Source organism: Leptosomus discolor, chromosome 1, assembly GCF_034619465.1.
Source record: "Leptosomus discolor isolate bLepDis1 chromosome 1, bLepDis1.hap2, whole genome shotgun sequence".
NCBI lineage: Eukaryota > Metazoa > Chordata > Aves > Leptosomiformes > Leptosomidae > Leptosomus > Leptosomus discolor.
Genome location: NC_141391.1, coordinates 15,947,791 through 15,970,406, shown reverse-complemented (window position 1 = coordinate 15,970,406; position 22,616 = coordinate 15,947,791). Strand labels below are relative to the sequence as shown.

Sequence of the window (22,616 nt, the reverse complement as noted above, 5' to 3'; positions counted from 1 at the left end):
GCAATTTGCAGACTCTTCTGCTAGATATGCATTTACAGGCAGCTCACCAATCTATCACTTAGAAGGCTTTCACCTAATGTTGCTAATTTATCACTCTAAATTACTCTAAGAGTAAAGTAACAGCTTAGCTTATTGTTAGAATGGAAGCATATTACAGATGTACACTAACATATCAATTTCGCACAAATAAGGCATTGCTGAAAGTATTAGAAGTCATACATTTCTTGAGTTTCACATTTCTATTGGTAATCTAGCAGCTTCTTCAGGTGCTATAATCTCAAAAGAACTACAAACTTGGTGCATTTAAAACATAAGTTTTTAAAAATAGTCCTTTGTTATATAATGCATGACCACACTAAACTAAACAAGAACAGTGTATAGAAGATACATAAAACAAACCACTTTAAGATGATAAATATAGTTAGGTTTAGCTGCCATGAAGTTTAGCTGCCATGCTAAGAGCGTGGCATTAGCACGTCTGGAGGGCTGCTGAAAAGATTGCTTTACGGTCACAAACCAATAAAGTGATCTGTATCAAGGTAAGTGGGTAAGTAAGCAGATGAAATGCCAGAAGAACTTTGTTCAATATATCAGGAAGCACTGAACTGACGTTTGCGAGAGATAAAAATGCATAGAATCTTTAAGTACATTTTTGTGACAATGACCAGCTTCATAGCTCCTGCTGCTTCCAATTTCAGAGTACAGCTTAAGCACACGAGCGAACCTCTTGCTCAGTAACAAGAAATATAATTATAAATACTAAGAAACAGCCATTACATGTATGTATCGTGTGCATTCACTGACTTGTACTTAGCACTAATTTCTACCACACAGCTAAAACGTTTTTAAAAAGGCAATGAGAATGCTAACATGAAAATGTTAATTTATTCTAATTGTACTGCAATTTTGCTAACAAATGCTGTCTCCTGAATCTGAAAAGACAAAGAATTTAATTATTGTTTTAATTAGAAATTTGATAGATCAGTAAGTGCATAACAATCTTTTTAACAGTACTTGTTCCTCACAGGAAGATAAACAAGGAATTATCATTCAGTGTAGGGCCAATCTCAATATCTATGCATTAGCATCAACACAACTTATCAATTGCTGCAGGTGAAACAAAACCACAGTTTCATGTCAATGTTTGACTATCTTTGGAATTCAATTATCTAGCTATTAATGACAAAGAATGTAAATTTGCTGTCACTAATCATACCAGCTTATAAACACACCCAGTTCAACGCCAGAAAACGTGGAGAAAGTGCATGTAGGTATTTTGGTTGCTTTTCTTGTACATCAAGAATACAGGGTGAGAGGTTGATATGATAGGCACAGCTTGCCTAGTGTGATATGGCAATAATCCATACTGAATGCAGAGAGAGAATTGTGATTACAACTGCAATACAACTTGGATGTTAAGAAACTAAAAACTCAGAAAAGGGACAGATTTATATGTTCTACTGGCTAATATATTTGACTTAGCTAGCAGGATTTGCTATTTGAAATGGAAATAGCATTCCACAACTTCTAATCTTAACGAATTTGTCTTTAAGAGAAAGCTTGATAAAAGTATAATATACTCAGAAGCTTCTCCAAGTACTTGAAGCAACCTTTTATTGGGTTTTCATTCCAGAAGAGACATGGTTCCATTTTAGAGTCACTATCAATAAAAGAACTTAGAGCAAATGCCGACATGAAAATACGTATCAGAAATTTGTTCAGTTTCCTCAGGTTCTTTTCATTGCTTATAATGTATATTCATGACAAAATCACTTACCTTCTGATTTAGTAGAGCACTTGCTAGTCTTTGTACTTCAGAATTCAGTAATGAGGTACCTCTGATAACTTTACTTAGAGAAGCAAGTGACTGATGGACACTTTGCACAAGGCGAATGGCATTGAATTGTTCCAGAGTAATGAATGATAAGATTGGAGATCCTTGTTGCTCCACAGGAGGAGACACCTTCTGATGAATTAGGTTAGAATTCTGAAAAAGAACACACAATGTCCCGTTAATAAACACAGGGAAACTATTATGTTATACAATGCATTTTTTGTTTAACTCATAATACTTCATATGACCTTGGTTAACTTTGAAGTAATTCAGATATCCCCCCTGTTCTGGCACTGGATTAAAAGTATAATGATATTTTCAGTATTGTCCGTGAGATGTTCAATCAAGGCTCTGCTCTTCTGAAACAACTCTGTCTACCCAATTATTTCAAAAGCACTGGAATTTCTGAAAAATCTTCACATAGCTGAATCACTGTTTTTAGTATTTGTGTTAATGTGTCAAAATACAAAGCAGTGGCGTACTCAACGTAAACCATGCTGCCAGATACAGCTCTTGCTTTGATAAGCCTAGTTCAACATGGAAGCAAATTAAATACAAATAAATAATAAATACAAAATAAATATTACGTGTAAATAACTCAGACTGTGAGAGGTAGTGCTGCTCTCACATTGACATTTTTATCACTTACTTCCATTCCATTACTGCTACTGAAAATCCAAATTTATTCAATAATTTAAATAGGTGGTATCATTTTGCAAATCTTAATTCATACGCAGCTTATTGCATAAATATATTTTAGCATGTGTTCTGAAACTGCCAATCTGACACGTGACAAGGTGCTGCACTGAATTCCAGTTATGGAATTTAAAGCTTTATTGGAAAATTCTACAAGGCACAAATACAAAAAGGAAAACCCTAGCCTTTGGGAAAAAATGTTTTGCTATTTCAATTTCTAGTAATTTATTAAAGGTGAAATCAGATTTTACTTTCTCTGAAGTATGTCTTCTTAAAATAACAAGTAGTTTTGACTTTTTTCAGATTAAATAAACTTTTGAATTGTCACATGGTATCTTGCTTTCCAGAAGACACAGGATGTCTGCCTTCATAATCATTTCTAAGCACTGTGTTTGTCAGAACTTTCACGTGTTTTTCATTTCAAGCTCATACTGCACTCAACTGCCAAGCAAAAATATGAGAAAAGCTAAGTGAAAGAGTAATATGGTCACTTTGGTTTATGAGTGACAGAAAAATGAAGGATAAGGTCGTCCCTCCCACATTATTAAAAAGGTATACAACAAAGTTACTTACTGTTTGAAGTGTAAAAAACATATTGTATTTAGAAATGTTCTGGTTTTATTGTCTTTGCACGCATCCTGAAATCACAGTACCAGTTTCACTTCACTTTTTCTGAGACCATTGTTTGTTGAGTATATATAAAATGTCACGTAAAACTAGCACAAGCTAGTTGATCATTACTTATTGGAGTATTTAACTTAATTTTAAAGACATTGCAACTTGCAGGCTTTCCTCAGTCTTTTACATATACCATTTTAATTACTGAAAAACTTACGGAAAGAGAAGGCTTCTAAGTTCCTCAGTACCACCCTTTACATAACAGTCTCCTATGAATTGCATATTCATTTCATCACTCTTTCTAATGCTTTCTCCTGAGGATTTGTTAAAACAAACCATCTGTCATTTTTATAGGAAAATTAAACATGCATACTGATATCAGCTTATACATTTAATGTTCTACTACACTCCCTTAAAATCCATTATGTATATAACTCACATCAGCTTTAAAAATATCCTCATGACCTGCTTGGGAATTATGATGAAGAACTGCTGAAGTACTGAGTGCTTTTTCTAATTGTAAGAAACTGAAGATAGATTCTAATCTTTAACACTGAATACTATATTATGCTACCAATATTAAATTAGGTGTATTTTGAGACTTTGATCATTTTCCCTCTTTCACTTCTGTACTTGTTACTACCTCAGCACAATATAAGACTTCATATAGTCTCACCTAAATTGCTCCAGAGCTTTTTCTTCTTTACTTTCCTAAACTCAAGTTTTTTGAAACTCCAATATATTCTGAAAATTGCCACCTCAGAAATGTAACAAATATAAAGAAAATAAACTCATATACCTCCACTAGTTCTGCATTTGATTCAAAATTCAATTTTGGTTATGGTGGTGGGTTTTAGAAACCTCCATTGACCTGTTCTGTCTCCTCCTTTGAGTCTGCCAGTTCTTTCAGATATTAGCCTCTCCTGTTTATCAGATAAATTTTTCACTGTTGAAAATACAGGAAAGAATAAGCCTATATTTCTGCTTCAGAGTTTTTCCTTGGTGAAAAAAAAACCATTGTTCTTTAGTTAAAGCTGAGGTTCCTAATGTTTTATCTAAAAGAGCAACAACTCATTAATTTTCAAAACGACTTTTGCAATTGTCTTGCAGCATTATGCAGCTTTATGAAAATAATTAGTTAGCTTTCAACTTACAAACACAACAAAAGATAAGGCAGAACACATCATACCAGCTTAGGATCATATATTCAGCAAAAATAATTTTGAAGCAGTTGCTTCCAGATTTTTACTATAGCTGGGCCTTCTAACTTTCATGGAGGTACTAAAGGGTTTCCCTGAAATAAGGCAGAAAGTGCATCCATCCTACAAACTAAATACAGCACTGTGTCCTGATTTGAGCTAAACCAGAACTAATTCTTTTCAGTGATTTTCCTTTCAGTTAAGTGTCTTCTGAGTAACTGCGCTTTCTGAAATCAACGGCATGTTTTTCCAGACAGTGGCAGATTCTAGTAGTGACAGTGCTTGATGTTTATAGTTACTACCAAGGAATGGTATGCAGAAAGGCTCTTGCTTATACTTGCTCCTATGGCAACCAAGGTCACTCCTAAATTCTGTACCCCATGTTGTGGTGCCGCAAGTGAAAAGGGGTCAGAGCAAAGTGAAAGGTGGTACCTGTGGGGAGGATCGAGGCAGGCAGGTGAGCCAAAACTGACCAAGTAAGTTTTCCATCCCATATACACCATATTCAGTATAAAGCAGAGGGATCATAAGTGTCAAGCCCTCTTCTTCAGTAGCCAATATACGAGGAGAACTCCTCCGTCTGTGTTTCTGTCTTTGATCCCGTTCCATGCATTCCTGAATCCAGTTCCCGAATCCAGCTCCTGCATCCAGTTCCCATCCACTGCCAAGTCCAGCCTGCGACTTTGCCAGTGCCAGCCCTGGAGCATCAGTGGTGACTTCTCATCATCAGGAGACTTGGGTTTGGTATTAGTTTTGTATTTATTTGTATATATTTTATGATTTTCTTATTAATATTATTTATCTTTTTTTGTTATTGTTTCATTAAATGAAATTTAAAAATTTAGTTTTCTTTTCCAGTTCATAAGTCTCTCTCCCTTATTCTCTCTCCCTTCCCTTTTTGGGGAGGCAGAGGAGTTAATAGAGAGCATCTGTCATTCCTTAGTGGCCAACCCAGCCTCAATCCACGACACACTGATTCCTGTCTCTCTCTATTCATGACCGATAGCCATTTGGACACGATGAAACACTTACGCAGCCCCACTGCATCCTGACATTTTTTGTGCTTCTCTGAAAACTATCATATGATGGGCAATGCCTGAGTTCCACTGGACAGTGATTTCCAACTGATCCAGCTACGTGACACTGAAGTGCTTATACAGGTCCTGATCTACACTCTGTCATGGCAGGAGGCTATGTGGAATTGAATGGACACCAGGACAGAGGCTGGCCAACAGGCTCTAGTAGGCCATCCTTCCACAACAAGGAAGATTTATTTTTTTAAATTTGTGTAACATTTGTTTGACAAGTTATTCAGTGACGGCGTCACTTTTTTCAGTAAACAGTCTTTCGTGCAAACTTATACTGAGCATCTGAGTATTTGGGTTTTTTTAAATTAATGGCAGGATCATGAGAGTTTAATTAATTTGATTACAGTTAAGCTGTTATTAAATCACATTGAAAGACACTGCAGAAGAAGTTTTAGGACAGTATTCATTACAAGGGTGTTTTCAAATGGCAAGAATTAAAATGTATGTTTTCAAATGAAGCTAATAAAGATGAAAATGTCAGGACATTCTGTATTAGTCCAGAACAGCTAAATAGTAAAAGGAAGTTTGCTTGTGTAACTTTCAACACAGGAGTGCACTGATTGACCAGATTTTAAGTACCTATTTCATTTAAAGTAAAATTCAATGAAAAATTCCAGAGTCTGGATTATGGCTGGACTAATAAACCATGGATAAATGAGAGGCAGTTTCCACGATTCTGTTGTTATAGATAGACAAAGAAAAAACTCCCCAGCTCAACAATTTCAGAATGTCTGAATAACTGGTAGTAACATTTGACAGGGCTTTGCAAAATGTTTGCCACTGAAAGGAAAAATGAGTCCTGTAAATTTCCGGAAATATTTCTGAAAAAGTAACAACATCAAAGTTCTCATTACCGTAATAATATGTAAGAATTATTTTGCATTTCAAAATCTCTAAAAATAAAAAAGCTAAAATTTCCCATTAGCTGCCATTATTGCTGTTTGGCCACAAAGACTGTGATAGCTCTGAAAACTGAGCAGAAAGTACTACTATTCACAGAACCACAGAACAGCTGAGGTTGGAAGGAACCTCTGGAGATTGTCTAGTTCTGTCTTATGTTTAAATGGCATTTCCTGTATTTCAGTTTGTGCCCATGGCCTCTTGTCCTGTCACAGGACATCACTGAGAAGAGCCTGGCTCTGTCTCCTTTACTCCTTCCCATTAGCTGACACACACTGATAAGATACTCCTGATCCTTCTCTTCCCCAGGCTGAACAGTCCCTATTCTTTCATTCTGTCCTTGTATGACAGATGCTTTTTGTCCCTTAATCATCTTAACGACCCCTGGAAATCATTTCCAGGATTATTTGCTCAATTACCCTGCTGCTAAGTTACAGGCTGAAAAGTTAACTCCATTCCAGCCATACCTGGCTGTGGTAGGTTAACCTTGGCTGGACGCCAGGTGCTCACCAAGCCAACCTATCACTGCCCTTCTCAGAAGGACAGGGGAAGAAAATAAGATGAAAAATCTTGTTCATCAAGATAAACGCAGTTTAATGAAAAAAACACCAAAAGCTGCACGAGGAAGTGAAGTAAAAACAAAGGAGATTTATTTATTTATTAAAGCAAAGGAAAACAAAAGTTTTTATTCTCTATTTCCTATCAACAGGCGGTGTCCAGCCACTTCCTGGGAAGCCAGGCCTCTACGCATAGCCGTTACTTTGAAGACAAGCACCTTAATAACGAATGCCCCACCTCCTCCTCCTTTCTCTTAGTTTTTATCGCTGAGCATGACATCACATGGTACGGAATACCCTTTTGGTCAGTTTGGGTCAGCTGTTCCACCTATGTCCCCTTCCAATCTCTTGCCCACCCCCAGCCTACCGGCTTTTGGTGGGAGTGGGAGTCTGGGGAGACAACCTCGATATTGTGTGAGCACTGCTCAGTAACAGCCAAAACACTGATGTCTTACGAACACAGTTCTAGCCACAAGTGCAAAGCACAGCACTATATCCACTGCTACAAGGAAAGTTAACTTCATCCTAGACAGACCCAGCACACCAGTACAGCCCTTCACATCGCTCACCAGGTTCCACTCCAGATATGATCTGGCTTCCCTAACCCCATCCCCGAATGCTCAGTATCTCTATATTCCTCCCACATCATCTGTTCCTGCTTCCTTCTCTTCACTTCTTTTTTACATTTGAGTTTTGCCAGGAACTCCTCACTCATCCATGCAGGCCTCCTGCTGTCATTGCTTGACTTCCTGCATTTTGAGATTGACCACTTGAGCTTAGAGGAGGTATTCCTGGAAAAGCAACCAGCTCTCCAGGACTGCTCTCCAGGAGAGTGTCCCATGGGATTCTTTCAAGCACGTGCTTGAATTGGTGAAAGTCTATGTGGTGGGTTGACCCTGGCCAAAATGCCGGGTGCCCAACAAAGCCGCTCTATCAATCCACCTCCTTAACTAGACAGGAGAGAGGAGAGAAAAAAAATAACAACAGGCTTGTGGGGTTGAGATAAGGACAGGGAGATCACTCAGCATTTACCATCATGGGCAAAACAGACTCAATTGAAAGGAAATGTGATTTATTACCAATTAACTCAAGAGAGGAGTAATGAGAAATAAAACCAAATCTTAAAACACCTTCCCCCCACCCCTCCCTTCTTTCCCGGGCGTAACTTTGATCCCGATTTTCCTCCCTCCTCCCCCCCAGAGACACAGGGGGAAAACAGGGAATGGGGGTTGGGGTCAGTTCATCACACTGTTGTTTTCTGCCCCTCCTTCCTCCTCAGGGGGAGGATTCCTCACACGTTTCCCCTGCTCCAATGTGGGGTCCCCCTCACGGGAGAAAGTCCTTCATGACTTCTCCAGCATGAGTCTTCCCATGGGTTCAGTTCTTCATGAACTGCTCCAGCGTGGGTCTCCTTCATGGGGTGCAGTCCTTCAGGAACCGACTGCTCCAGCGTGAGCCCCCCTTATGGGGTCTCTGGCAGCAAACCTGCTCCAGCGTGGGCTTCTCTCTCTCCACGGGCCACAAGTCCTGCCAGGAGCCTGCTCCGGTGCAGGCTTCCCACGGGGTCACAGCTTCCTTCAGGCATCCACCTACTCCAGCGTGGGGGCCCTCCACGGGGTGTAGGCAGTCATCTGCTCCACTGCCCATGGGCTGCAGGGGGACAGCCTGCCTCACCATGGTCTTCACCACAGGTTGCAGGGGAATCACTGCTCCAGCGCCTGGAGCACCTCCTCCCCCTCCTTCTTCACTGACCTTGGTGTCTGCAGGATGTTTCTCTCACATATTCTCACTCCTCTCACTCGCAGCAATTTCTGCTGCGCAACAACTTTTTCACTCTCTTAAATACGTTATCACAGAGGCGAAAAACGCTGTCGCTGATTGGCTCGGCCTTGGCCAGCGGCGGGTCCGTCTTAAAGCCGGCTGGCATTGGCTATATCTGACATAGGGGAAACTTCTAGCAGCTTCGTACAGAAGCCACCCCTGTAACGCCCCCGCTACCAAAACCTTGCCGTGCAGACCCGTTACAGTCTACTTTCCTGTAGTCTAGGGTTGTCATTCTGCTTTTTGCTTGTTTCGCTCCTCTCATGATCTTGAGGTCCATCTCATGGTCACTACAACCAAGGTTTCCCTCAGCCTTCACATCCTCAACAAGTTCTTCCTCGGCAAGTATGAGGTCCTGCAGATTGCTCTCCCTTATTGGTTCCTTCATTACCAGAGTCGGGAATTTGTCATTAATACACTACAGAAACCTCCTGGGCTAATTGTGCCCAGCTACACTGTCCTTCCAGCAGATACCAGGGTGGGTAAATTCCCCAATAAAAAACAGGCTCTGAGAATTTGAGGCTTCTTCCAGGTAGGTAAAAAAGGTCTCATCTACTTCTTTCTGATCAGGTGGCCTGTAGCAGACACCCACCATAACACTGACTTCTAATCCTAATTCACAAACTCTCAACTGGCACACTGCACATCTCTAGGTAGACCTCCATGCATTCCCACTGTCTGTCACATAAAGGGCAGCTCCCCGTCCTCACCTTGCTGCCTTTTCCTTCCCAGAGAACCTATAGCCATCCACGGCAGCACTACAGATGGGACAAAACCAAAAACCCTGTTGTTGACATCAGCTGTGCAATCAGTTGTAGGATCTGTCCACTCCTCCTCATGTCCTCCACCGTCACTGTAAGGATCAAGAAGAAAAAACACCTAGGCCCCCATGCCTTTAACCACCACCTCCAGACCCATGTAGTCATGCTTCATACACTCCACATTACCCTGGCAGTATGACTGGGGCCTATGTGGAAAAGTATCAAGGTATAGCACTCTGAGGGCCACACAAGCCTCAGCAGCTTTTCCACCATGTCCCAGATTTGAGTCCCTAGCAAGCAGCAAACCTCCCTAGACGACAGATCAGGTGAGAAAACGGGAGCATCCTTCTCTCCACAGCACAGAGTGGCCCACTACTATTCATTGCACTTCCTCCTGGTGCTTCTGTGTGTGGATCAGGTTTAGTGGGATTGGGAGCTTCATCGGACAGAGCTCCCAGCCTCTTGCCAGCTATGAGGACACTAAACCTGTTCTGTAAGTGAATATCCTGACATGGAGCAGAAGCCTTCCTCCTGGTGCCAAAAGTCAGAAGCTTCCAGCCTTTGTCATCCCGTAAGTTTTCACTTAGGAAGCCAAACAGACCGGGACTCTGCCTGCAACACCTTCAGGGAAGCTGGGGGCTTATCTCTTCAAGCTGTGGAGTCTCAGAAGAGATCCAGCTAATTATTTCTGATGCTGAAGAGTGTGCTGACCTCCACCCACAGCTCCTTAATTTGATGACTGACCCTCAACAAGCACACAACTCCTGCAGGTTAGAAGACCAACTCCTGCTGCCCCAGCCTCAGGAAGAGGCACCAGGAACTCTCTGCAGCTCGAGATCTGCGGAGCTGCATCTTCCTTCTGGAGCTCAGTTTGAGACAAAGTTCTCATCTTAGAGGGTCCATTGCTCCAACAGCAGCTGGGGATTGTGCCCTGTGGCATGTCACTGTCATTGCTGAGTTGTATCCTCTACTGACCAAAATTGCTGGTCTTCTGTAAGCTCTTCTGCACAACTGCTGTGCCAACTGCTGCATGCATTTGCTGCCTCTGTTAGCTGCACTCAATACTATTGATCAAGAGATTACAATTTGCACTCATGAAAAAATACAAATATTATTTTACACATTTTAATGTGGTAGAATTCTTCGGTGAGCATATCACTAAGAAGTTAAACAGTCCATTTACAGATTTGTGAAATGTTAGCCAATATTAGGTAAAATTTTTGTTTTATCACTGATCTCTGAAATTCACTGGCTACATAAATTCTATAGACATTCTTTCAATTTAGCTGTATTATATAGTCTAAGTTATTTAGACCAATTTTTGTAGGATGAAACACCCAGTCAAATGCTGTCTATTAGTTTATCTAAACTTTTACACTAGATTACAGCATACAAAAGTGATCACCATACAGTATTGAGAACATACAGATAAAAATACGTCCACACTTACAGATTATGATTGATTATTCCAGTATAAATTCTAGAGGACAAACCCATGTCAAGTGGTAGATTTTGTTATGCTTCAGAATCATCAGCACTTAGATGTACAATAACTATTTTCAAGGTATTTGTGAGATAATCCTTTTTGAGTTAATCCTTGATTTACATACTCAGCACTGGAATAAAAATGTTTAAAAACATACTTAATCTTTGTCTACATATTAACAAGCTTCTGAGCATTTTTTGCCTCTGGAATAAAAAGTAGTTGATTTTAAAATCAGCTTTGAATTTATAAACAGATTAGCTAGATGCAATTCAGACCTCTACTGGACACTTCTTGAGTTTCATTAGTTTGAAACAGATATTCGACCACTATTTCCAACTACCCTTAGTGATAAGTACATTTGACAAGTAGAAGACTAGTATTTGCTCCTTGTGAATAAAACGGAAGGTATTGTCAACATGTATCCCATCTGCCTCCACTTAGCTATTGCATACATATAAAGTAAAAAGATAATAATAATAACAACCACTACCACCTCATGAGGTTCAACAAGGCCAAGTGCAAGGTCCTGCATCTGGATCTGGGCATCCCCAGTATTCATACAGGCTGGAGGATGAAGGGATTGAGAGTAGCCCTGCCAAGAAGGTGGTACTGGGGGTACTGGTGGATGAAAAGCTGGATGTGAGCCAGCAACGTGCACTTGCAGCCCAGAAAGCCAACCATACCCCAGGATGCAACAAAAGAAGTGTGGTGAGCAGGTTGAGGGAGGTGATTCTCCCCCTCTACTCTGCTCTGGTAAGACCCCACCTGGGGTACTGTATCCCAGATGTTCCAGAGGAGGGCCACAAAAATGATCAAAGAGCTGCAACACCTCTCCTATAAAAAAAAAGACTGAGAGGGTTGGGATTGTTCAGCCTGCAGAAGAGAAGGCTCTGGGGAGGCCTTATTGCAGCCTTTCAATAGGTAAAGGGGGCTTATTACAAAGATGGTAAAAGACTTTTTAACAGGGTCTGTAGTGATAGGACAAGGGGTAATGGCTTTAAACTGAAACAGAGTAGACTTAGATTAGATAGTAGGAAGAAACTTTTCACTATGAGGGTTCTGACACTGGCACAGGTTGCCCAGAGAAGCTGCGTCTGCCCCCTCCCTGGCAGTGTTCAAGCCAGGCTGGATGGGCCTTTGAGCAACCTGGTCTGGTGGGAGGTGTCCCTTCCAAAGCATAACATTCTCTGATTCTATGATGATTATACACTTAGCATGGATTAAATAGGAATTTAATGAGAGATTTCAAAATGTAATAGCAAATTCTAACGCACATCTCATGTTATTTCTTTGTATGTGGCTATCTGAGCAAGGGAAAGGTTTTTCTCATTCCAATGCTGTGTACAAGACATGTTTTTAGGCCATGATGTCTGTGATTATTACTTATCGCTGAGAGGAAAAATAATGGACAAATGCTAGGTAGGCACCTAGCATGAAGTGGGAGGGATCCTTCCCAAGTATGCATCGCGTCTGTATTTCAAAGAGAATTCACACACGTTACAGCTAAATGGACACCCACCCAACCCACTGAAATAAGTTTTACAACATGTAAAAAACCCCACCAAACTGAACCAACACAGAACAACAAAGGAACAAAAAGGAAGTTATACTGGATATTGCAAGCATTGTAACAAGGATTTTAATGAACCTCAATTTAAAGCTAGTACCATATTTCAATATTCATCATACAAGATGTTAGTCTCATGTCTTGTGAGTTTGGTCTCACCTCCATATTGAGAAAAAAGTCTTAGCCTGTTATCCCACATACAGACTTCATAGCTAATTACATACATGTAACATTGTACTTCCCATTTCAAATGCATTTAATTTACTTTTTCACTTATTCAAAATAATACCTTAGACCTCATTTTTAATGGGAAAAAAAAAAGTTGACGTTTCAAATTAGCTGCTTTCCTACCTGATTAAGTTTCTTCCATAGGTTGAGAACAGGAGAAAGTTCAGTAGACCATATTTCTCTGTCAAATTTGCAGCCAGCAGTTACTGACCTGCTCAGGATCCGAAGCTGTGAAATGACCTGAGTGATGAGAACACAAATGCAGTATTGGAAAAGGATAAACAAACTTCCTTTAGAACAACAAGGCGATACAACAGCAAATACTCTCTGATTTATCTATGGGCTACACTTTTCTGTGTACTTAAATTCTAATCATGATCTATTCAAAACACAAACAATACCCATATAAAAATATAGAACATACTTGAGCCCAAAACAAACAAACAAAAATTACATATTTTTCTTAACACACCAATTGTCTTTGTTCAACTATAATTTAAAAACTAATGAGGTGTATAATTAATTAAAAAGCCTCTTTTCTGCAAAATCTACAGACAAAACTCAAGCTCTGCCTTTAATTAGGCTTCATCTGTAATTAAAAAAAGAGAAACAAAAAACCACGATATGTTACTAAATACATATAGTACCTATCAAGCTTCAGAACTCCAAGACAATTCATTCTGATCTCCCATGCACTTCTTACTTCCTTAGATACTCATACTTCCTCAAATTATTTAAATGACTATTTATTAGTTTAAAGAAAGGAAGCAGACAGTTAAAAGAATAACTGCAAAACTTTCAGAAGAGCTTCCAGTTCATTAGGTCCATCTTAGGCCTTTTATTGTTAAAGTAACAATAACATAACTGGTAACTCCACATATAAATTGATCAAATATCTCTATGTATTTATAAAGAAAGAATACCGAAATTAAAATCCTTCAGTGATAGTGTAGTCTGTCCCTCAAACTGCATATAAACACCTCAGTATTTTTAGGTATTTTAGCTAAATTATAGGTATTTTTCACAGTGCAATGTTTGCAAGTCACGTTAGAGAACTTACTAATTCTGTCCTCTTTTGCTTGACTTCAAAGAATTAAATTTGATATTAAAAAATATATTAGCCATTCAGAACTACTTAATTGTTAGAATGATGCAGGAAGTCAAGTTGCTTCTGCTCAGCTTTGACTTATTTTCTATTCTTGAAAGATGTGCAATGATGCAGTGTTTTGTTTTTCATTTTCTTTCACCGGAGCAAACAGTAACTTCTTATTTATCAGCTTTATTGGGACTATGAAGCACTACAAGATGACAGTACATTGAACCATTATTTTAACTTCTATAACATTTAGTATAATTTTATTCTTCTATTAAATGTCTTACAAGACATAAAACAAAATATAAATATAGATAAAGTATAAATATATAAAATCTACCTGTATAACACAGAATCATAGAATCATTTAGGTTGGAAAAGACCTTTAAGATCACCGAGTCCAACTAACCTAGCACTGCCAAGTCCACCACTAAACCATGCCCCTCAGCACCACATCTACACGTCTTTCAAATACCTACAGGGACGGTGACTCCACCACTTCCTTGGGCAGCCTGTTCCAATGCTTAACAACTCTTTCAGTGAAGAAATTTTCACTAATATCCAATCTAAACTTCCCCTGGTGCAACTTGAGGCCATTTCCTCTTGTCCTGTTGCTCGTTACTTGGGAGAAGAGACCAACCCCCACCTCGCTACAACCTCCTTTCAGGTAGTTGTAGAGAGCGATCAGGTCTCCCCTCAGCCTCCTCTTCTCCAGGCTAAACAACCCCAGTTCCCTCAGCCGCTCCTCATCAGACCTGTTCTCCAGACCCTTCACCTGCCTCGTTGCCCTTCTCTGGACACGCTCCAGCACCTCAATGTCTTTCTTGTAGTGAGGGGCCCAAAACTGCACACAGGATTCGAGGTGCAGCCTCACCAGTGCCGAGTACAGGGACACGATCACCTCCCTACTGCTGCTGGCCACATTATTTCTGATACAGGCCAGGATGCTGTTGGTCTTCTTGGCCACCTGGGCTCACTGCCAGCTCGCGTTCAGCTGGCTGTTGACCAACACCCCCAGGTCCTTTTCTGGCAGGCAGCTTTCCAGCCACTTGTCCCCAAGCCTGTAGCACTGCATGTGGTTGTTGTGACCAAGGTGCAGGACCCAGCAATTGGCCTTGTCCAACCTCATAGCATTGGCCTCAGCCCATCGATCCAGTCTGTCCAGGTCCCTCTGTAGAGCCTTCCTACCCTCAAATAGATCAACATTCCTGCCCAACTTGGTGTTGTCTGCACACTTACTGAGGGAGTACTCTATCCCCTCATTCAGATCATCAACAAAGATGTTAAACAAGACTGGCCCCAATACTGAGCCCTCAGGAACACCACTTGCGACCAGTCACCAACTGGATTGAACTCCATTCACCACAACACTTTGGGCCCGGCCATCCAGACAGTTTTTAACCCAGCAAAGGGTATGCCTGTCCAGGCCATGAGCAGCCAGTTTCCACAGGAGAATGCTGTGGGAAAATGATGTCAAAGGCTTTACTAAAGTCCAGGCAGACAACATGCACAGCCTTTCCCTCACTCACTAAGCGGATCACCTTGTCATAGAAGGAGATCATGTTGGTTAAGCAGGACCTGCCTTTCATGAACCCATGCTGGCTGGGCCTGATCAGCTGGTTGTCCTGTACATGCCATGTGATGGCACTCAAGATGATCTGCTCCATAACCTTCCCTGGCACCCAGGTCAGACTGAGGCCTGTAGTTCCCCGGATCCTCCTTCTGGCCCCTTCTTACAGTTGGGTGTCACATATGCTAACCTCCAGTTAACTGGGACCTCCTCAGCTAGCCAGGACTGCTGGTAAATGATGGAAAGTGGCTTGGTGAGCACTTCCATCAGCACCCTCAGTACCTTTGGGTGATGTCATCTGGCCCCATAGACTTGTGTGTATCTAAGTGGTGTAGCAGGTCGCTGACCCTTTGCCCTTGCATTACTGGGCCTTCATTCTGCTCCCTATCCCTGTCTTCCAGCTCAGGGGGCTGGGTACCCAGAGAACAATTTGGTCTTACTATTAAAGACTGCGGCAAAGAAGGCACTAAGTACCTCAGCCTTTTCCTCATCCTTGGTCACTATGTTCCCCCTCACATCCAATAAAGGATTGAGATTCTCCTTAGCCCTTTTTTTGATGCTAATGTATTTATAGAAACATTTTCTAATTGCCTTTTATGGCTGTAGCCAGGTTAAGTTCTAGTTGGGCTTTGGTCCTTCTAATTTTCTCCCTGAACCTCGTGACAAACTTGTAGTCCTCCTGAATTGCCTGTTCCTTCTTCCAAAGGTCATAAACTCTCTTTTTTTTTTTTCCTTGAGTTCCAGCCAAAGCTCTCTGTTCAGCCAGGCTGGTCTTCCTCCCCACCAGCTCCTCCTTCAGCACATGGGAATGGCCTGCTCCTGCACCTTCAAGATTTCCTTCTTGAAGAATATCCACCCTTCAGGACTGCCTCCCAAGGGACAGCACTAGTAGAATTCTTCACAACCCTGGTCCTCAGGAGAGGCCAAAGGGGGCCAGGAGAGTTGGTTAATCTTAAAGACCAAACTCTTAAAAGCACAAGAACAGTCCTTTCTGATGTGCAGGAAGCAAGTATGATAAGCAAGTGAAACAACAAGCATGCAGAAGATCCATATCAATATCAAGAGGAAGTTAGTGATCTCAAATGTAAGAGGGTAATCCACAGAAGATGGGAGCAGGGCTGGACTACTCAGCAAGGATATAAAGACATTGCTCAGTTGTGTTAGGATGGAGGAAGGAAAGTCAAATCTCAGCTGGGTTTGGAACTAGCAACAGATATGAAGGCCGACAAGAAGTGCTTCTGCAAGTATTCTGGTAGCTAAAGGGAGGAAAACAAAATATAAGCCAGTGTGCTTTATAGCTTCTGTTATGGAAAATACCATTTCTTCTTCTCATTCTCATAACTTTATTTTAAACTTTAATAATCTTTGTGTGCTCCAGCTATTATGCATAGTAGAAAAGATTCTTGTTTATTTGGCAAAAAACTTTTTTAAAATCTTTTGCACATAGTATCGTTATCATTCCTGTTATTCTTCCTCCTTTTCACTCTGCACACATGCAAATGTTCTGACAAGCAATACAAATAATAAAACACATTTATGCCTTCCAGATATCATTCTTTCAGCTATAGTTCATGCTCTTATAATTTGTTTTTTGACAGTTGCCCGTATCGTTTGCAAAGAAATCATAGAATCACAGAATGTTAGGGGTTGGAACGGACCTCAAAAGATCATCTAGTCCAACCCCCTGCCAGAGCAGGACCACCTAGAGCAGGTCACACAGGAACGCGCCCAGGCAGGTTTTGAATATCTCCAGAGATGGAGACTCCACTACCTCTCTGGGCAGCCTGTTCCAGTGCTCTGTCACCCTCTCAGTGAAAAAGTTTTTATAAAATATGCTTTAACAGGTAATTCAGCATGCAGGACTTCATATAAACTTGAATATTCATACTATAAAGATGCAAAAGTTTATACGATTGCTTTGTGCATATCAGGATTGAAAATATTAAGTATTGTATTCTTTTTTTAAGTGCCTTTGTAGGTATAAACACTTAGCTCCACAGAGCTGAAATGAATTTGAGACATAGTGACTGCAAGATCAAATAATTAAAGTATTTTCTAACTCTAGTGCATAGAGTTAGCTGTCTATTTCTAATTATCTAATTGGAGATTTTGTCAATATAATTTTAAAAGGAAATATACTATCTATCCATTAGGTTAATCTTTGTTCTTCAGTATACCTATATATATATTTCTGCTTTGTATATTTTATCAAAGTAGCTCACAAATATTGGGATGTGATTACCGAAAGTCAAGCACTTAAATTAAGAGTATTGAATCAAAAGAAATCAAGTTTTAACTCTAGTGTTCTAGAGTACTGTAACATGCCATGGTCTTTATCAAATGTTCATGGAAATTCTTTAACTCTTTCTAGTTCATTCATTTTCTTTTCTCAAGTATAACAGGTATGATGGTATCATAACTTACTACGCAATCTTCCATGACAGCACACTGATTTCATTTGACTGTAATTTTTTTAATGGGTTGGGTTGAAACTTTGTGTAGTGGTGGCTCTTTCAGGTGAATACTTTTTTTAAAAAATTTTAGCCTAGAATAGTCATTCCCTTTCAAGAAACACAGGAAAATACATTTTAGTCATGTCAAAACACTCAGGTTGACCTCTGTCTTTGAACTGCCTCAGCATCCCAAACTGTTGCTAAGGGACTGCAAATTCAATTGACATTTTTTTGTGAGCCATTTTTTACCTCCATGACATCCATTCAAATTGAGGAAAGAATTAGAGACTGTAAAATAGTAACTTATACTACTGCTTAAGAATGATGACAAGTTTGATTTCAGAACTTCCAAGGCATATGTATTTTATTCTCACAAATCGCAGTGAAGTTTCTTACAGCACTGACCAGGTTGTGCTACTTCAAGTTGGCTAAAGCTTGAGAAAAGGTTTACTCAGTACTTTCAATCAGTCTCTCTCTGAATGTTATGCAAATGAAACGGATAATTTATTTCTTTATAGGATCATAGAACAATTCAGGTTGGAAAGGACCTCCAGTCTCTAGTCTAGCCTCCTGCTTGAAGCATGATGAGCTCTGAGATCAGGCCAGGTTGCTCAGGGCTTATAGCAGCCTGGTCTTGAAAAATCCCAAGTAGAGAGACTGCACAACCTCTCTGAATGAGCTGTTCCACTGCTTTACTGTCCTAATGATGAAAAAGCTTCCCCTAATATCCAGTCTCGGCCTTTCTTGTTTCAGTTTATGTCCTGTAAAAACAGGAGAGTCAAATGCATGGATTGGGACAAAGAATGTGTTAAGATTGGGAATGACCTGAGTAAAACCATGAGTGGGATATATTTCCCTATTAGAATTACCAGGTGTACCACAAAAGTCTCCCAGGTTCTGTGATATGTTTGCAGTCACTCCACAGATCTTTTCACCTCCAAGCAAGAGAAACAAGTTTGAAGGGAAACTGGATTTAAAAGAAAGAAGAGTATTGGGAATATATTCCTGGGGGCCATATGAAAGACAAAAATGGGTCTGTAAGTTAGCAGGATAGGAATGAGCACAGACTGGATAAGTACCTAGGAGGCCTTGATCCAGCTGACAAAAGGAATGCAATTAGGAAACTGTATTTAAGGACACAAAATAACTCGAGTTGAGAGACGGCACTGTACATGGTCACTTAAATCAAACTTAAAACAGACAAGCACAAATTTGCCCCGCCTACCCTTAGGCACCTACTTAAAGCTTATTTAAAACTTACTTAAATTACAAAGATTATCAACTTATCCTCCCTACATAATCAATAGACAGATCTTCAGTGGGTAATTTGTCATTTGGAAGGCCCTCCTATTAAGAACAACGGAAAACTAAGTTCCTTACATATGCACCTCAGACAGATGGGTCTGTCTTGTGGAAATTAGATTAAGGATTTTCATCTCCTGGGAACCTAACTTCAAAACTCAAGAAGAATTCAGCTTCTCTCACTGCACTACATATATGGTACCACCAGGTCAACTTAAAATCAACTTCAGATACTTACTCTAGAGTGAGATCTATCGTGCCTTAAACACAATACTTCTATGATCACAAGGAGAGAAGACTAGAATTGACTAGCACAGATGCAGACATCTAGGTCAGTTGAATAGTATCCTTTGCACTCTAGTTTGGAGAGGTATCAAGGTATGTACCTATAATAGTAAAGAAACTGAAAATCTAATCATAATTGTATAATATAGGTTACTCCAAATAAGAGTACTTTTACAATACCTAACCTTTGAATGCTCACCTTTGTTATTGCAAAATATTCTTTTACTATACTATACACTAAAAGCTCTTATATGTTATGCTAGACCACTCTAAATACACATCTAAATATTTTAATAATGATAAGAGTGAAAAAAATCTACCATAAAGCAGAGTACCGTAGCTGAAAACATCAGAGGGATGGCAAGAAAGGTAATCAAAATATAAAAGCAATCACCAATAATCATCTGTTTAAAGAGGGGTGAGAAGATTATTCAGATGCACAAGTCTTTGTAGAAGCTGCCTGCTCCAAGTAAAGTCAACTAATCATAACAGTATTTATATAAAAAAATTCCATAGAGTAATTTAAACGCTTACAATGCATCTAATAACTCTGAATAGCATACAGGAACTGCTGCTGAGTATTTTCTCCATTCTTAGTGGAAAATCCATTCACTGTGTTTTTTCTGTGTTGTCAGCACAGAAAAATATAAATTGCATATATTAATAAAGGCGGGGTAGTCAAACTTGAAATGTCAATATTTATTTACATAGTTATTAAATTAATTGTGCATCTCAGCTTTTTAATCTACTGCATACTTCATGGGTTTCTGTAGACATATTCTGCTATGATATTGACTAACACATTATAGTAAAACCCCCACACAGTTAGAGAAATTAAGAGAGATAATGAACAGAATGGAAAGCAATAAAGACAATGAAAGATTCCATGTGGCTTCATATGGAACTACTAGAAAGCCATGTTTGACCTGAAAATTAAAATAAAATTCATGCAAAAATAAAAATGAGGAAATGTCACGATTTTAACTTTTCCTTCCCTGGAACTTAGATAAAAGCAGATTTCTAGGAAGACAAAATCTGTTTCTGTTCTTTACTCATGCAAAGGATGAGGGAAAAGTCTTGCCTTCAGTAATTCACAGCTAATGCAAGAACTGCTACTTCACAAATACAATATATAATAAACACAGGCTTATATCTAAGTCTTGTATTCATTTCAGAAGCAATCTATTCTACAGATCATACAACAAAATCAAATTTTACACACAATATTACAATTTGAAAAAGAGGAAAGTAATAAAGTCAAAAATATATTGTGAAATTCGATGTCACTGAATTAAAAAAAATAAATCTAGGATCAATAATTTCTGAGCAAAATATGATTACTGTTCTAAGAACACAAAACAGAAAAGATTTGCTAGTCTGAGAACTGCTATTTTTTTGAAGACTATGGAACAGATAAAAGCATTTTTATTTTTGTACAAAAAAGCTAACTCCTCTCAGTAAATCTGTAAATGTCAAAGCAGATACACTACTGCCATCTAGCAGTTTTAAAAGGATGTAGTCTTAGCAGAGAATCCACTTCTATGTCTCATTTCTCTGAATGAAACAATATATCCCTTTACACAGCTGTTCAAGGAGATATTTGTGTTTTTATAGACTTTACAGCTCAAATTAAAATATGAAGTTATAACATAGTCACTTTGGTAAATATTGGGAAAGTAGTAATTCAGTGCAATGCAACTATGTCTTCATTGTGTCAAGAGGTGGAACAGGTTTCAGTTCCATATGCCTTCTAACAGAACCACATGCTTCCATACTGCTCCTCACAGTTTGGCTGCAGTTACCCACACGGCTGTGAAAGCGGTCTAAGTGAGCTGCCAATGAAACCTCTCTGACTTTCAGTCCCTCTGAGTCCCTTACCCTCTCTGCAAGAACAGGGTCCATGGACGTTCTTAGGACAAAGGTACTTTAATGGCATTCATAACCGAATCATTCATTCTGCATGTGGATGAGTAACAAACAGTGTAGCTCTACGCTTGCTCTTTTGTTTTTCCTTTAAGGCCACCTCAAATCTGCGCTTTCATTCAGTAAGGATGTAAAGTAGGACTGGACTAAAGACAGAGATACATGCCGCCTTCATCAAAATACAATGCAAATGAGGGAAAGACATTGACATCACCTATATATTCCTTTATACAGAAGAGGATCGTATACCTCTGCCACCAGGAAGATCCTCTGTAGAGCAGGGGTTCAGTGAAGGAGGAAAGAAAATCAGCATGATGCAGCAGGTGGACAGTACAAGCCCACTACTGACCCAGCCAGTATTCTAGCTGTACCTTCTCCCAAATAATAACTAAGGGGTTTGCTTTGTAGAGGTCCCCCAGATATGTATTACCTGGAGAACATGATGCTAAAAGGAAGGCCAGAAGAGGCAGTTGACCTTAGCTAATTATACACTCTGAGAAATTTTTTTTCAAAAATGGAAAACTGCACCTGTTCTTAGAAAAGAACAATCATATGCAGAGCACCAATCTGTTCTCATGTATATAGCACCATTCCTATAGGAATTAATAAGGCTACTTGAAGCACCTCATTGATTCACTGCAAGGGTAAAAAGATGTGTGTTCCGTTAGAGCGAAGTACCATGGCCTCAGCACAAGACAGACATGAAGCTGCTTGAGCAGGTCCAGAGGAGGGCCATGAAGATGATCAGGTGGCTGGAGCACCTCCCCTGTGAGGACAGGCTGAGAGAGTTGGGGTTGTTCAGCCTGGAGAAGAGAAGGCTCCGGAGAGACCTTGTAGTGGCCTCCCAGTACTTAAAGGGGGCCTACAGGAATGGTGGGGAGGGACTTTTTATCAGGGAGTGTGATGATAGGACGAGGGGTAATGGTTTCTAACTGAAAGAGGGGAGATCTAGATTGGGTATTAGGAAGTTCTTCACTGTGAGGGTGGTGAGACATTGGCAGTCCAGAGAAGCAGTGGCTGCCCCCTCCCTGGCAGTGTTCAAGGCCAGGCTGGATGGGGCTTTGAGTAACCTGGTGTAGCGGAAGGTGTCCCTGCCCATGGCAGAGGGGTTGGAACTAGATGGTCTTTAAGGTCCCTTCCAACCCAAACCATTCTATCGTTCTGTGATTATGTGGCACAGCACATTCCTTTCATGCAGCACCACAGGTATATACAAAATACTCCCCATATTTTAA

At 40.0% G+C, this 22,616-nt stretch overlaps 1 protein-coding gene across 3 annotated transcripts in view; it reads right to left on the bottom strand.

The window, feature by feature from the left end:
- DYNC2H1 (dynein cytoplasmic 2 heavy chain 1) overlaps positions 1 to 22,616 on the bottom strand; it is a 178,648-nt gene that overhangs the window by 34,526 nt on the left and 121,506 nt on the right. For all 3 annotated transcript variants that reach the window (XM_086481759.1, XM_086481761.1, XM_086481762.1), the window contains 2 exons: positions 12,879 to 12,995; positions 1,778 to 1,987 (listed from right to left, as the gene is read on the bottom strand). In XM_086481759.1, the coding sequence (XP_086337885.1) occupies positions 1,778 to 1,987; positions 12,879 to 12,995 (327 nt within the window). The remainder of the gene's footprint in view (positions 1 to 1,777; positions 1,988 to 12,878; positions 12,996 to 22,616) is intronic.